The 17,406-nt window shown below is 46.4% G+C and overlaps 1 protein-coding gene across 1 annotated transcript in view; it reads right to left on the bottom strand.

The window, feature by feature from the left end:
• ESCO1 (establishment of sister chromatid cohesion N-acetyltransferase 1) overlaps positions 1-17,406 on the bottom strand; it is a 114,939-nt gene that overhangs the window by 14,986 nt on the left and 82,547 nt on the right. Inside the window, exons 4-7 of the mRNA XM_063923573.1 lie at positions 12,887-12,938; positions 11,444-11,567; positions 10,405-10,536; positions 4,553-4,642 (exon numbers count right to left, since the gene is read on the bottom strand). Of these exons, the coding sequence (XP_063779643.1) occupies positions 4,553-4,642; positions 10,405-10,536; positions 11,444-11,567; positions 12,887-12,938 (398 nt within the window). The remainder of the gene's footprint in view (positions 1-4,552; positions 4,643-10,404; positions 10,537-11,443; positions 11,568-12,886; positions 12,939-17,406) is intronic.

Consider the following 17,406-nt stretch of genomic DNA (forward strand, 5'->3'; position numbering starts at 1 on the left):
TGTAGAGGACTGAGGAACTTCTCTGATGGCCATTAACAAGTAGGGCAACAAACAATAACAGTTTTTCCCATCTTTATCAACAACCTTTTTTAACATACTTTTTAATGTTTTATTAAACCTTTCCACCAACCCATCAGTTTGGGGATGGTAAATGGACGTCCTGAGGCGAGTGACCTTAAATAATTTGCACAATTCTTTCATGATCCTTGACATGGAGTACCTTGGTCAGTCAAAATTTATTTTGGTATTCCCACTCTACTAAAAACCTGCACCAGCTCCCTAGCTATCGCCTTGGTTGTGATAGTGCGTAAAGGGACAGCCTCAGGATATCGAGTGGCATAGTCCATAATTACCAGGATATACTGATGGCCCCGAGCGGACTTTAACAAGGGCCCCACGAGATCCATGGCTATTCTGTCAAACGGGACCTCTATAATAGGCATGGGAACTAGTGGGCTCCTGAAATGGGGTCTAGGGGCATGATACTGGCATTCAGGACAGGAAGAACAATATTCAGACACTTCTTTATAAACCCCTGGCCAAAAAAACCTTTGTAAAACTTTCAGGTTTTTTTCTGCCCCTAAATGTCCTGCTGTAACGTGACTATGAGCTAAATCTAGTACCGTTCTCCGATAAGGCTTGGGAACTACCAGCTGTTCCACCACATCCTCACCCATTTTGACAATGTGGTACAAGAGCTCATTACAGATGGCCATGTGGGGATACGTAACCCTGTCACCTGGTACCACAGGTTCCCCATTAACAATCTTAACACTCTCTCTAGCCTTTATTAAGGTAGGATCCTTTAACTGTTCAGATGCAAACAGATCCTTCTTTACCTCCAGGTCAGGCACGCTTTCAGTTCTAACTACTATGTCTCTGTTCCCAGCAAGAGGGTCTTCACTGGACTCCCCATCTGTCACTTCCCCAGCCGAGCTAGCAAAAGGCAAAGGGACAGAAAGTTGCGAAGACACACGTACATCCATAAAATCACAGTGATTATCAACTGGCTCTTTACTTCTCATATCTGTTGATAAACGTGATTCCCAGAGTTTCCATAAATGAGGAAAATCCCTCCCTATTATGGCCTCATGCACCAAGGTGGGGACCAGTCCTACTTTAACAATTGCTGACCCACAACAAGTTTCTATATTCACTTCAGCAGTGACATAATGTTGGGTATCCCCATGTATGCAAGTTACCCCAATAGGTATTTGCTGGACCTTTAAGGGGTTCACTAACCCAGCTTTCACGAGGGTAACTAAACTTCCTGAATCTAGCAAGGCCTCTACCCGGTTACCCTCTAAGAACACATCACACATTTGTTTTTCCAGCTCAGGTGAAGGTACCACAGTACAGGCTAACCTAGCAAAGAAAGACATTCTGCGACATTCAAAGGCAGCATCACATTGCATGGGTTCTTGCGTGACTGGGCAATTGGCAATAGCATGACCTGGCATACCACACCTAAAACATTTAGCCACACGATTATCAACCCGTTTGGGCAGCATAGACATTTCTAGCCCCATTGGCCAGTCTCCAGGGCCAGTGTTTACAGTCTCTCCAGCCTTGCGTTCTCTTATCCGCCCAGCAACGTTTTCCCACGGAACAGTCTTACCAGTCTTTACGGAAGGGCGCTGTTGAGGATCTATGTGTTGCTGGGTGGTCATCAGTAGTTCCTCTGCCGCCAAGTACCTCTCTACCATGTCCACTAATTGGTCAGCAATATCCGGGTTTCCATGGGTCACCCACTTGCGCAGGACCACGGGCAAAGATCTCAAATAGCGGTCCATGATGATTCTTTCAACCATCTGGGGACCAGTTAGTGTCTCTGGCTGTAACCATTTTTTTGTTAGCTGAAAAAGGTTGTGCATCTGGGAGCGAGGAGGCCTCTCCATGGCGTACACCCAACGGTGCGCCCGTTGTGCTCGTACTGACAGCGTGACTCCCAGGCGGGTCAGGATCTCAGTCTTTAGTTTATCATAGTCCCGAGCCTCAGCAGGGCTTAAATCAAAGTACGCTTTTTGGGGCTCACCTGACAGAAAAGGTGCCAGCAGACTGGCCCACTGTGCTTTCGGCCAGTTCTCACGCTCGGCAGTCCTTTCAAACGTGGTCAGGTAGGCCTCCATATCATCAGCTTCTGTCATTTTCTGAAGGTAGTGACTGGCCCGTATAGAGCTAGAGCTGGTCGGAGCACTGACGACCACATCTCCAATCCGGGCTGCAAGTCTCTGCACCACTTCTGCTAAGGCCTCTCTATCCTGGCGCTGTTGCCTCCAATTTTCCTCCATTGCCACCTGCTGCTGTCTGGTGGCCTCCTGCTGAGACGCTGTAGCTTGCAGCAAGGCTTTGAGCAGTTCCTCCATGTCAACAGATTTTTCAGGCGGCTTTATAGCTGCTTTCACCCAGGACATATATCAAACACTCAGGGGTGAGTCTCAGCAACTTCACACTGGGCTGTATCTGCACAAACCACAGTTTTCTGCAGGCCTTCTAAAGCTGGGGCTTTCACTTATGCGCAGAACGGCATGCTCGCATTCTCCACCAAGTTGTAACACTGTAGGGGAACCGGACCCCGTTTCTTGGGGTAGATGGCAGCCGGCAGCAGCTGAGAAGTCACACAAGTCCAGTTTTTATGGTGCAACTGGCCACGACCAGTTTTATTAAACAGAAAACAAAACAAACATCAAAAGAAAATACCTTGCCTGTCCGGCACTAACTAAACATAAGACGTTCCTAACTGTCTCTAAACAAAAACAGAGTTTTCCAACCAACACTGTATGGCTCACTTGTGTAAGGAAGCGTATTTCTCTCACAGAGATCCTGCAGTCTTCCCAGGCAGTCTGCACACACTAATCAGGCTAGCAGCCCTATAACCCACTTACACAGCTGAAACCCTGATAAGCCTTCTGTGAGGACAAAGACCCAAACTGGGCCCAATGTCTGGAACTTGCCCTATCTCTCTTTCAGAGCCCTTATCCAGCTTTTCCAATAAACTGAAAAGGTTCTGACAAAACAAAACATTCTCCTAATACATGTAAGACAAGAACCTGGGACAAACACACCTGCCCTCAAACACTATTCCAGTGTTCTTGTCACAATATATATATATATATATATATATATATATATATATATAGAATGATTTCAAAAATAGAAGTGTTACTAGTTTATTCTTATCAATTAAAATGTAAAGTGAATGAACAGAAGAGAGATCAAAATCAAATCAATATTTGGTGTGACCACCCTTTGCCTTCAAAACAGCATCAATTCTTCTAGGTACACTTGCACACAGTTTTTGAAGGAACTTGGCATGGAGGTTGTTCTAAACATCTTGGAGAACTAACCACATATCTTCTGTGAATGTTGCTCAAATCCTTCTGTCTCAAGTTACCACACCCAGCTGACTACCTAGATGAACTTACACATTTATACACCAAGGAAAGGTTATATTCTCTACAGATGGGTGTGATAGAGTGCTCACGGAAAGGTATACAATCAATAACATATCTCCATTAAAAATATCTCAATAATTAACACCCATGACCGTTTCTAGTGATGCTGCGTCCCCCATACATAACTGCGCGAGTGTAAAAGACATGCACTGTGCAATACTTTTATGCTAGACAATAAGTTATGTGCTGAAGTGATGGCTAATATCTTAGAATGGTTCATTTAATGAGCTTGGCTGCCTGTGTGGACGGCAAGTGCACTTTTAGGACAGATGAAAGTAACAGACATTTCTGCTTCTTCTATTCTTCCTGCAGTCTCACATAACCATGGGCCTAATTCAGACTGGATCGCTGCAGCAGCAGCGATCGCAGTCTGAAGCCCTTTGCGAGTGCTAAAAACATCTCAGGGCTGTGAACGCCTCTGCCTGATTGACAGGCAGTGGCAGGGCGGGAGGGTTTCTGCCAATGGCGTTAGGAGCTGCGCTGGGAGGTAACTACTTAGCGGATGCAAAAGCATCGCTGCCATGCAATGCTTTAGCACCCTTGCGGGGGAAGGGGGGGGGGGGGGCTTAGGGTCAGACAGGAAGCATTCGGTGGTCAGCATATCGGCGCCGGGACACCGACGACTATTCTCCCTCTGTGTACTCATAGGGGCTCTTCTGCGCTCACCCCGCTACCAGCATTCAGGATATCAGCGCCGGTATGCTGGCCACCGGGATGATCCCAAACACCTGGGATATCGTAGTACACCCGGGCCAGACATGTGGGGTGAACTAGCCCTGTGCTGGGCGTCCCCCCACATGTCTGAGATTCTGATCGTAGATGTGCTAAATTAAGCACATCTACGATCAGCACTGAATCATACCCCATATCCTGTAGACACCACAGTGAATGTATACCTACAATCCACAGAAGCATAACCCCACTGTTCTGCCTTTATGCATATTAACTCCATAAACCAGAACACACTTAAAAATCTTTATAAAATGACTTATATTTCTAAGTCAAAAGGAAATGTAAAAGCTGTTAACATAACAGTCATTCATTCCTCAGAAATGACACCTCCTGTTGCTGAATGTGAATCTTGCTCTCAGCATTACCTTTTTAAGTGAATATTTAGGGTCATCTGGCAATACCATAATTATTTTTCCATCTGGGTATTCGGCCACAATTCTTTCCTTCTTCCAACCCTGGGAAAAAACAAACCAAGAATGAACATGCATACAATAATAAGAATTTACTCACCGGTAATTCTATTTCTCGTAGTCCGTAGTGGATGCTGGGAACTCCGTAAGGACCATGGGGAATAGACGGGCTCCGCAGGAGACTGGGCACTCTAAAAGAAAGATTAGGTACTATCTGGTGTGCACTGGCTCCTCCCTCTATGCCCCTCCTCCAGACCTCAGTTAGGGAAACTGTGCCCGGAAGAGCTGACACAACATGGAAAGGATTTAGAATCCAGGGTAAGACTCATACCAGCCACACCAATCACACTGTACAACAGTATGAACAACAACTGAGCCTCCTTTTACGGATGGCTCATAACAATAACCCTTTAGTGAAGCAATAACTATATACATGTATTGCAGAGAGTCCGCACTTGGGACGGGCGCCCAGCATCCACTATGGACTACGAGAAATAGAATTACCGGTGAGTAAATTCTTATTTTCTCTGACGTCCTAGTGGATGCTGGGAACTCCGTAAGGACCATGGGGATTATACCAAAGCTCCCAAAAGGGCGGGAGAGTGCGGATGACTCTGCAGCACCGAATGAGCAAACTCAAGGTCCTCCTCAGCCAGGGTATCAAACTTGTAGAATTTAGCAAATGTGTTTGAACCCGACCAAGTAGCAGCTCGGCAAAGCTGTAAAGCCGAGACCCCTCGGGCAGCCGCCCAAGAAGAGCCCACCTTCCTTGTGGAATGGGCTTTCACTGATTTAGGATGCGGCAGTCCAGCCGCAGAATGTGCCAGCTGAATCGTGCAACAGATCCAGCGAGCAATAGTTTGCTTTGAAGCAGGAGCACCCAGCTTGTTGGGTGCATGCAGGATAAATAGCAAGTCAGTTTTCCTGTCTCCAGCCGTCCTGGAAACATAAATTTTCAAAGCACGGACTACGTCCAGCAACTTGGAATCCTCCAAGTCCCGAGTAGCCGCAGGCACCACAATAGGTTGGTTCAAATGAAACGCTGATACCACCTTTGGGAGAAATTGGGGACGAGTCCTCAATTCTGCCCTGTCCATATGGAAGATCAGATACGGGCTTTTACATGACAAAGCCGCCAATTCTGACACACGCCTAGCTGAAGCTAAGGTCAACAGCATGACCACCTTCCACGTGAGATACTTTAGCTCCACGGTCCTAAGTGGCTCAAACCAGTGTGATTTCAGGAAATCCAACACAACGTTAAGATCCCAAGGTGCCACTGGAGGCACAAAAGGGGGCTGAATATGCAGCACTCCCTTTACAAACGTCTGAACTTCAGGCAGTGAAGCCAGTTATTTTTGAAAGAATATAGATAGGGCCGAAATCTGGACCTTTATGGACCCCAATTTTAGGCCCATAGTCACCCCTGACTGTAGGAAGTGCAGAAATCGACCCAGCTGGAATTCCTCTGTTGGGGCCTTCCTGGCCTCACACCAAGCGACATATTTCCGCCATATGCGGTGATAATGCTTTGCTGTCACATCCTTCCTAGCTTTTATCAGCGTAGGAATCACTTCATCTGGAATGCCCTTTTCCGTTAGGATCCGGCGGTCAACCGCCATGCCGTCAAACGCAGCCGCGGTAAGTCTTGGAACTGACAGGGCCCTTGCTGTAACAGGTCCTGTCTGAGAGGCAGAGGCCATGGGTCCTCTGAGATCATTTCTTGTAGTTCTGGGTACCAAGTTCTTCTTGGCCAATCCGGAACGATGAGTATAGTTCTTACTCCTCTCTTTCTTACTATCCTCAGTACCTTGGGTATGAGAGGAAGAGGAGGGAACACATAAACCGACTGGTACACCCACGGTGTCACTAGTGCGTCCACAGCTATCGCCTGAGGGTCCCTTGACCTGGCGCAATATTATTTTTAGCTTTTTGTTGAGGCGGGACGCCATCATGTCCACCCGTGGCAGTTCCCAGCGATTTACAATCTGTGTGAAGACTTCTTGATGAAGTCCCCACTCTCCCGGGTGGAGGTCGTGCCTGCTGAGGAAGTCTGCTTCCCAGTTGTCCACTCCCGGAATGAACACTGCTGACAGTGCTAGCACGTGATTCTCCGCCCATCGAAGAATCCTTGTGGCTTCTGCCATTGCCATCCTGCTTCTCGTGCCGCCCTGGCGGTTTACATGGGCGACCGCCGTGATGTTGTCTGACTGAATCAGTACTGGGTGGTTTTGAAGCAGGGGCTCTGCTTGACTCAGGGTGTTGTAAATGGCCCTTAGTTCCAGTATATTTATGTGTAGTGAAGTCTCCAGACTTGACCACTGTCCTTGGAAGTTTCTTCCCTGAGTGACTGCCCCCCATCCTCGGAGGCTTGCATCCGTGGTCACCAGGACCCAGTATGCCGAACCTGCGGCCCTCGAGAAGATGAGCACTCTGCAGCCACCACAGCAGAGACACCCTGGCCCTTGGGGACAGGGTGATCAACCGATGCATCTGAAGATGCGATCCGGACCATTTGTCCAACAGATCCCACTGAAAGATCCTTGCATGGAACCTGCCGAAGGGAATTGCTTCGTAAGAAGCCACCATCTTTCCCAGGACTCGCGTGCAGTGATGCACCGACACCTGTTTTGGTTTCAGGAGGTCCCTGACCAGAGATGACAATTCCTGGGCCTTCTCCACCGGGAGAAACACCTTCATCTGTTCTGTGTCCAGAATAATGCCCAGGAAAAGCAGACGCGTCGCAGGAATCAGCTGCGACTTTGGGATATTCAGAATCCAGCCGTGCTGTTGCAACACTTCCTGAGAGAGTGCTACGCTGACCAACTGCTCTCTGGACCTCGCCTTTATGAGGAAATCGTCCAAGTACGGGATAATTATAACTCCCTTCTTCCGAAGGAGTATCATCATTTCGGCCATTACCGTGATAAATATTCTCGGTGCCGTGGAGAGACCAAACGGCAACGTCTGGAATTGGTAATGACAGTCCTGTACCACAAACCTGAGGTATTCCTGGTGAGGTGGGTAAATGGGGACATGCAAGTAAGCATCCTTGATGTCCAGCGACACCATAAAATCCCCCTCTTCCAGGCTTGCAATAACCGCCCTGAGCGATTCCATTTTGAACTTGAACTTCTTTATATAAGTGTTCAAGGATTTTAAATTCAGAATGGGTCTCACCGAACCGTCCGGTTTCGGTACCACAAACATTGTGGAATAGTAACCCCTGCCCTGTTGAAGGAGGGGGACCTTTATTATCACCTGCTGGAGGTACAGCTTGTGAATTGCCGCCAGTACTACCTCCCTTTCCCTGGGAGCAGCTGGCAAGGCTGATTTGAGGTAACGGCGAGAGGGAGTCGCCTCGAACTCCAGCTTGTTTCCCTGAGATACAATTTGTACAGCCCAGAGATCCACTTGTGAGCGAACCCACTGGTTGCTGAAGTTTCGGAGACGCGCCCCCACCGCACCTGGCTCCGCCTGTGGAGCCCCAACGTCATGCGGTGGACTTAGTGGAAGCAGGGGAGGATTTTTGTTCCTGGGAACTGGCTGCCTGGTGCAGCTTCTTTCCTCTACCCTTGCCTCTGGCCAGAAAGGATGCTCCTCTGACCCGCTTGCCTTTCTGAGGCCGAAAGGACTGCACTTGATAATACGGTGCTTTCTTAGGCTGTGAGGGAACCTGAGGTAAAAAAGTCGACTTCCCAGCAGTTGCTGTGGATACGAGGTCCGAGAGACCGTCCCCAAACAATTCCTCACCCTTATAAGGCAAAACCTCCATGTGTTTTTTAGAATCAGCATCACCTGTCCACTGCCGAGTCCATAATACTCTCCTGGCAGAAATGGACATTGCATTAATTCTAGATGCCAGCAGGCAAATGTCCCTCTGGGCATCCCGCATATATAAGACGACGTCTTTTATATGTTCGATGATTAGCAAAACAGTATCCCTGTCGAGGGAATCAATGTTGTCTGACAGGGTATCAGTCCATGCTGCTGCAGCACTACACATCCAGGCTGAAGCAATAGCAGGTCTCAGTAGAGTACCAGAGTGTGTATACACAGACTTCAGGATAGCTTCCTGCTTTCTATCCGCAGGCTCCTTTAGGGCGGCCGTATCCTGAGACGGCAGTGCCACCCTTTTAGATAAGCGTGTTAGCGCCTTGTCCACCCTAGGGGATGTTTCCCAACGTAACCTATCCGTTGGCGGGAAAGGGTACGCCATCAGTAACCTCTTAGAAATCACTAGTTTCTTATCAGGGGAACTCCACGCTTCTTCACACAAATCATTTAATTCATCAGATGGGGGAAAAGTCACTGGCTGCTTTTTCTCCCTAAACATAATACCCCTCTTGGTGGTAACCGGGTTAATATCAGAAATGTGCAATACATCTTTCATTGCAGTAATCATGCATCGGATGGCTTTTGTAGACTGTACATTTGTCTCATCCTCATCTACACTGGAGTCAGACTCCGTGTCGACATCTGTGTCTACCATCTGAGCTAGCGGGCGTTTATGAGCCCCTGACGGCTTCTGAGTCGCCTGGGCAGGCGCGGGCTGAGACCCCGGCTGTCCCAAGGCTGCTGCGTCATCGAACCTTTTATGTAAGGAGTTGACACTGTCGTTAAGACCTTCCACATATCCATCCAATCAGGTGTCGGCCCCGTCGGGGGCGACACCACACTTATCTGCCCCTGCTCCGCCTCCACGTAACCCTCATCAAACATGTCGACACAGCCGTACCGACACACCGCACACACACAGGGAATGCTCAGACTGAGGACAGGACCCCACAAAGTCCTTTGGGGAGACAGAGAGAGAGTATGCCAGCACACACCACAGCGCTATATAACAGGGATTTACACTATAAAAAGTGAATTACCCAATAGCTGCTTAAATATCTTATTTTCGCCTAAATTTATGTGCCCCCCCCTCTCTTTTTTACCCTTCTTGTATCAGGATACTGCAGGGGAGAGCCTGGGGAGCTGCTTCCAGCGGAGCTGTGAAGGGAAAATGGCGCTGGTGTGCTGAGGGAGAAGGCCCCGTCCCCTCAGCGGCAGGCTTCTGTCCCGCGTTTTATGTAACTTAATGGCGGGGTTTTTTACACATATATAGTTTTCAGACTGTATTATGTGTATTTTAAGTGCCAAAAGGTATTATAATTGCTGCCCAGGGCGCTGCGCTGCCCCCCCCCCCCCCCCCCAGCGCCCTGCACCCTACAGTGACCGGAGTGTGTGGTGTGCTGTGGGAGCAATGGCGCACAGCTGCGGTGCTGTGCGTTACCTTAATGAAGACAGGAGTCTTCTGCCGCCGATTTCATCGCTTCTCTTCTGTCTTTGCAAGGGGGACGGCGGCGCGGCTCCGGGAACGGACGATCGAGGTCAGGCCCTGTGTTCGAACCCTCTGGAGCTAATGGTGTCCAGTAGCCTAAGAAGCACAAGCTAGCTGCAAGCAGGTAGGTTTGCTTCTCTCCCCTCAGTCCCACGTAGCAGTGAGTCTGTTGCCAGCAGTTATCACTGAAAATAAAAAACCTAACAAAAACTTTCTTTTCTAGCAAGCTCAGGAGAGCCCACTAGGAGCACTCAGCTCTGGCCGGGCACAGATTCTAACTGAGGTCTGGAGGAGGGGCATAGAGGGAGGAGCCAGTGCACTCCAGATAGTACCTAATCTTTCTTTTAGAGTGCCCAGTCTCCTGCGGAGCCCGTCTATTCCCCATGGTCCTTACGGAGTTCCCAGCATCCACTAGGACGTCAGAGAAATATTAGGTCTATTGTATGTTTTCTAGAAAGGCCACACAAAGAAGAATTCTTACCACATATCTGACCGCACTGATGAACTGGTTATGAAATAGCATGTGTTGGGTCTCATCCTCAGGATTAGATGCGGTGTACAGCATGCCACACAAATTACAGGAGATGGCACCAAACCGCTTCTGTCCAGCATCCTAAAATCAAGAAGAAAAAAAAAAAAAAAAAAAAAAAAAAAGATTTACATGACCAAGGAAGACATGTAGAAGCTGGGTACATTAGGAAGAGGTAACCCATAAACAAACATCATGCCGTAAAACAGTATCAATACTTCTGTAGGGCGACATCATTAAAGGCCCATATAGATGGGCCGATGCGGGAGAGATGTGCGCTGAGCGAACCGCTCAGCACACCTCTCCCGCCGCTCAGCACAGCGCGATCTGTGCTGAGCGTGCGGGGGTGAGACAGGGGGGCCGCTCACTTCACCGAGCGGGTGGCCAATCTAGCAGCAGCGATAGCGATGCGCGGGGCTGCGCATCGCTATCGCTGTAGGGGGTACACACGGATCGAGAATGCTGAAATTCTAAGCAATCTAGTCAGATTGCTTAGAATATCGCTCCGTGAGTACCCCCCCTTTAATGTGAACTGTATTAGAAATCACAGAAGGTGCACAATAAGTACCAATTTCTCTGTCCCAAGCACTACTTATTTTTTGTAACCAAATGTAGTGCCATGGATCTGTGGATAAACTCAGTGGCTATGAATATACAGTAACTTAATATTCTCTATTGGAAATTATAACATTGTCGCTGTGGAATGGATCTTACAATGGGCATATCCTTATTCACTGTTTTACACAGGGCACTGACAAAGTTGTGTCTTCTGCTAATCCGATTCAACATGGCTCAGCTCACTCCATACTAGGGGAGATCAGAGATGGTGATAGCCTTAGTAATCAGAAGTCTCCTTTATATCAAGTGCCAGCAACTAATAAAAGTAGGTAATGGTCACAGTCCCAAGTACTATTACTGGCGAAGGAGGGAATATAGTGGAAAGTGGTTAATAATCAGAATAAATGACTATCTGGTTAAACACAGCACTTACTATGATGGGCTGACTATTGCTGTCCTTGTCAGCTTCTTTCAGTTTCCTAATATCTTTCTGAATGCTCAGATCAGATGATGGAGGGTTGGATTTTGCAGCCGCCGAGTTGTCGTCTTCTGTATTCCTATAAAGTCAGCATCATAGTTACACTCCGCTTGGCAATTATCTTCGATAGAAGAATCAGTAAGCAAATAATACCGCTTTCACATCGCAAACCGGTTCTTTAAACGGGTCTGAGCAGTTAAACCCCCTTCACATCACATGTTGAAACAGTAGTATACCAGTTACATTACAGTTTTGGTACCTTTCACACTGAACCCGTTTCTCCCATAGAAAACAGTGGTTGTCATTTTAAATGGACTTTTCTGGCCCACACATTATTAATAATTATTAATTAATTATTAATAATTTGGCTAGTCGCACGATGGAACCCAGCAGCTTCAAGCATCTTTACCATGTTTTTGTAGATTACTGCATCCTTCACTGTCCTAGTGATTTGTCTAGCAATTTCTTCATCCCCTCTCATCCTAAGCAGCTCCCTAACCTCCTCATCACTCCAATTTGCCATTTTAAACTGTATTCTGTATAATAAAATGCTTCTTCACTCATGTGTTTCCTCCAGTTTATTTCCTGCTTCTGCTTGGTGACGTCACGCATGGAGACAGCCTATCACCTTTTGTGGTTTGGAATTGAGTTTGTTTTCTTTTAACGGGTCATGAACAGTGGTAGAAGAATCTCATACAGCTGGTTACGTTTTAAATGTGTGACATGCAGTAGATCGAAAGCACTTGCTGTTTGGGGTATGGGATAGTGGAGATACAGTGGGTATGGGGTCATAACTTTACTTGGTTAGAAATGCTAGTAATCGCCTGTATTGGGAAGCCAGTTGTTATGTAGCCTAAGGAGCAGGAACGCTACAGAACTGACATTTTCCTGTATTATTCATGAAAGTAAAACACATTGTAGTGTAGTAATGTTACATTTATACTGTTAATCCTAGTAAAAGACTTTTTAGTTCTTCATTTTTACGTTCCGTAATCAATTGCAGCTGATATTTACCAGTCTCTCATGTTGGCAACACTTATACCCCTTTCACACCGCAGCTATAACCCGGTAAATTGCAGTTTTTTAAGCCTTCCAAAACGGTTCTAGCTGCGGTGTGAAAGGGCCACTTTGAATTTACTGGTTACAGATTACTGGTATTTTAAAACGGTTAAAAGGCAGGGTCCTACACGGTTCAGACCCGTTTCATTGTGCAATGTGAAAGGCTCAGAAACTGTATTTTATGTGTACGCATGCTCTTTGTTTCTGAAACCATCCAGAGTTGTTTCACATAATATATCTGGAAGTAATGTTCTCCTGCAATGCTTGCCATTTTGGTTCTGAAACACCCATACACAGTGATTGCAGCACAGGGGCGTTATGTACCATGTTAGCACTTACCCTCTCTCAGCAGAAGCAGCCATCTGCTCTGTCAGCTGCTTGCAGTCACTGCCTGAAAAAGATTACATAACCCCAGCTCGGTTAGCAATTTTATCGATCATTCAAATCAACATCCTAGAACAGTGACATATAAGGTCACCAGTCATTGCATTCATAGCAAACAATAAACAGTGCGTAGTATATATATATATGACAGCAGTTATCAAAGTATCTCATTTGGTTACACATTATACTTTATTAAAAACGACTATTAACTTATATACATAATAGAGTAACACATCATCATGTAGGTCCTATTTATAGGTTTTAAAGTTTTCAGCTCTAGATGATTATAATTTCCTGATTACATAAATTCTCTTTTCAGGCACCATTCTTGACAATTAAGCTAGTGATAATGGGCAAAGGCAGAATGCAGAAAGCTAGGCCTTCACCTGTAGTGCCCACCTCCAGCATCAATCATCTGCCTTCTTTCTTTGTTTTATGGCCAGCTCTTACTCTCCGCTCCACACCCTAAAGGGCCCAGCTCTTACTCTCCGCTCCACACCCTAAAGGGCCCAGCTCTTACTCTCCGCTCCACACCCTAAAGGGCCCAGCTCTTACTCTCCGCTCCACGCCCCATAGGGCCCAGCTCTTACTCTCCGCTCCACGCCCCAGCTCTTACTCTCCGCTCCACACCCTATAGGGCCCAGCTCTTACTCTCCGCTCCACGCCCCAGCTCTTAAACTGTGGTGTTGCCATGAGTTATGGAAATTCCTCAAAGTCACGTGTCATGACTCTATGCATTCTGTGTGCCCTGGGTAAGTGATGCTCATGGTCCTATGCGTAATAACCCAGCCATGACCATGATGTAAATTATTATAGTGCTCCCAAAATGTATATTACAATGTATATTCTGTATGGAAACGTAATTTTTAAACCTGTATGCTAGCCTTTAACCACTTGCCTGACATGGTTGCATCAGATGCGACCATGCCTGCAAGTGCTCTATCTGACCTGGTCGCACAGGATGCAACCAGTCAGATAGAGAGTGTTAGCAGCGGCAGGGAAGATAAACTTCCCTCCGCTGCTGCTGTTAGAGGGACCGGAAGGTCCCTCTGCCTCCCTGCACTATCCCCCACTGATTGCCGTGCTGCCGATCACTGCTGATCGGTCAGCAAGGGAATACCCCTCTCTTCAGCGGCTGCAGACAACAGCAACCGCTGGGGAGTGTAAATGAACCCTCCCAAGCCAACCCCAGACCCCCACGTATACCTGCAGGCTGTCCCGGCTTTCAAAATGAAAGCCGCAATGTTCCCAATGTTCCGATGGTCACTATGTTACTGATCGATGTTTCGATGTTTGAAACCAATAAATTTTACACTTTTTTTATTTTTTTAACTAAAATCGTTTGGGATAGGGTTAAATTCATGTTCCTCATCTAATTCACTCATAAAAACACCCCCGACAATTTCGGAGCGTTTTTTGGCAAAATAAATCGTCAGTTAAGTGGTTAATTAATTAGCCAGGGTCACTAGCCACCAGCCATTTGGTGTAAGGAAATGTATATGTGCTCTTTACAGCAGGAGGTATGTGTAAATTACAGTTTCTCCTCACAAATCCCCATTCAAAAGACAGGACAAGTTCTTCTGAAGACAAGGGAGGAGGGGGGGACAGTGCTAGGTCTGGACTGGTCATATGTCATGGGCACTTCTGACCAATTGGTATATTCCAGATCTTACTCTTCAAACAGAATGAATCTAGTAACTAAATGCCCCTGCTGATCTGGCAGGGAAACCCCTTAGATACCCAAGTACAGACATTTAATTCTGGTTTTGGAAGGGTTAAAATCCACAAGGGTGGTGGTGTGTGTACTTGCTAGCAGGGTGTGAAAATAAAAATTATGATTTGAAGATATTTTTTTTTTAATGATTGGCTGGTGCGTTATTACCTTACACTTACCACTGCTTTATCCCTTCTCCAGGCTTAATATATCTGCCCCTAAGAGCCTCATTCAGGAAAAAGCACACTAATGGGCAAAACCATGCTCCACTGCAGGTGGGGCAGATGTAACGTGTGCAGTCATAATTAAATTAGGTGAGCAAGCAATAGCCATAGATAGAGACCACTTATTAGCAGAGCAGCTAATGAAAGGTAAAACGACTTTAGTCCATATTGCACATTATGCCAATTACCAGTAAAAGCATGGCTGTAGACTAACTCTACATCCATGGTAACATATTGAATTCTTGAAACACATCTGTCAAAAATGTCAAATTTTCAAAGTTAATTTTAATAATACATTAAACGCCTTGATTTTTTATTTACATTTTTTTAAATCGTGATTTAAATCAGCATACGCTGCTTGCTAGGACAGGTAAATATGCTTGTTTTAACTGAAACCAGGGTTAACTCATCAAGGGAGTAGCTTTGTGCTAGGAGTGGTCCCAGCTTCTGCTTCATGTTGTCTCCCCCACTCAACACCTAAAACCTCACAGTAATATTAAGGGTTTTCTGACTTTTTATTCCTTTTTAATTTATTTGAAGTCCATCTGTGCATCTCATAATTATATGTCTTATTATTTACCTTTGTTTTTCTTTTAACCCTGGTGTGATTTTCTCAATAAATCTAAAACTTTATCAGCATTATCTCTGTGCTCTAAGAATTCACATGCCTGGAAATGCTCATGATACCTTTGTGTAATAACTGTGGATTTTGTAAGTGTGATTTAAGTGTCTGGCGAACACAAGAACGCTATGTGGTGGCAGCTTGAGTAAAACCCACGTCACAACCACCAACCTGCATCATGCTGTCGTATCTCAGCGCAGGCTGGGGCACAGTGCTGTGACAACACCTAAAGTTATATCTGTCAAATCTGGCTGGATGAAATGAAAATATGGCAATGTATAGAAGCAAAAGAACATCAATAAAAAAATAAAAATAAAATAGGATTTTAAATACCTACCGGTAAATTCTTTTCTCGTAGTCCATAAGGGATATTGGGGACACATTAGTACGATGGGTATAGACAGGATTCTAAAGGAGCCAGCGCACTTTAAATTTCTTCCACTGGGTATGCTGGCTCCTCCCCTCTATGCCCCCTCCCACAGGCAGTTGTAGGTATAACAGTGACCGAAGGAGAAATTACATACTTGAGAGAAGGAACATAACAAGAAGTGTGGTGAGATTTATACACTAGCACATAACTGGGCCAGCAACATCTGGCAACAAACAGCAACGTCTGAACAGGTAACACCTAACAGAGAACCTGCAGAAAGTCACCGGGCTCCCAATATCCCTTATGTACGAGAAAAGGATTTACGGGTAGGTATTTAAAATCCTATTTTCTCTAGCATCCATAAGGGATATTGGGTACACATTAGTACGATGGGGATGTCCCAAAGCTTCCAAAACACGCGGGAACGTACGGAGACATCTGCAGCACCGCCTGCCGAAACTGGGTATCCTCTTTGGCCAGGGTACCAAACTTGTATAACTTCACAAAGGTGTTCTTCCCCAACCAGGTAGCGGCTCGGCATAGTTGCAAGGCCGAGACTCCACAGGCAGGAAGAGCCCACCGATCTAGTAGAGTGGGCCTTTAGAGGCTTCGGAACAGGTAAGGCTGCTGACACATAGGCCTGTTCGATAGTAAGTCGAATCCAACAAGCAATGGACTGCTTTGAAGCAGGGCAACCCTTCTTCTGCACATCATAGAGCACGAACAAGGAATCAGTATTTCTGATCAGAGCTGTACGCTTGACATAGATCTTCAAGGCACGCACAGCATCCAATGCCTCTGGAGCAGCAGAAATGTCGGAACAGGACGGAACCACAATAGGTTGATTCAGATGAAACGCGGAAACAACTTTGACAGGAACTGCTGTTTATTCCGGACCTCTGCGCTGTCCTCGTAAAATACCAAATACGGGCTTTTATACGATAAGGCCCCCAATTCTGAGACACGTCTAGCATAAGCCAGGGCCAGTAACATCACAGTCTTCCACGTGAGGTACTTGTCTTCTACCGTCATCAGAGATTCAAACAAGGAGGACTGTAGAAATCGTAATACATCATCCAAATCTCAAGGTGCCATAGGCGGCACAAATGGAAGTTGGATGTGAAGCACGCCTTGCAAGAAGATCTGAACCTCAGGCAGTATAGCCAGCTTCTTTTGGAAGAAGATTGAAAGAGCTGAAATTTGAACCTTAATGGATGCCAGACGTAAGACTTGATCCACTCCAGCCTGCAGAAAACGAAGAAATCTTCCCAAGTGAAAATCGGCAAATGAATATAAGCGTTCCTCGCACCAGGAGACTTATCTCCGGCAGATATATGATAGTGTTCCGATGTCACAGGTTTTCTGGCTTGCACCATAGTGGCAATTACCTTTTTGAAAAGTCCCTTGTGAGCTAGGATGTTCCGCTCAACTTTCATGCCGTCAAACGAAGTCGCCGTAAGTCCGGGTAGACGAGCAGTCCTTGTTGAAGAAGATATCTTTGAGTGGTAGAGACCAAAGGTCTTCGACAGACATGTCCAGAAGATC

This window comes from Pseudophryne corroboree, chromosome 5 (genome assembly GCF_028390025.1).
Source record: "Pseudophryne corroboree isolate aPseCor3 chromosome 5, aPseCor3.hap2, whole genome shotgun sequence".
NCBI classification, from domain to species: domain Eukaryota; kingdom Metazoa; phylum Chordata; class Amphibia; order Anura; family Myobatrachidae; genus Pseudophryne; species Pseudophryne corroboree.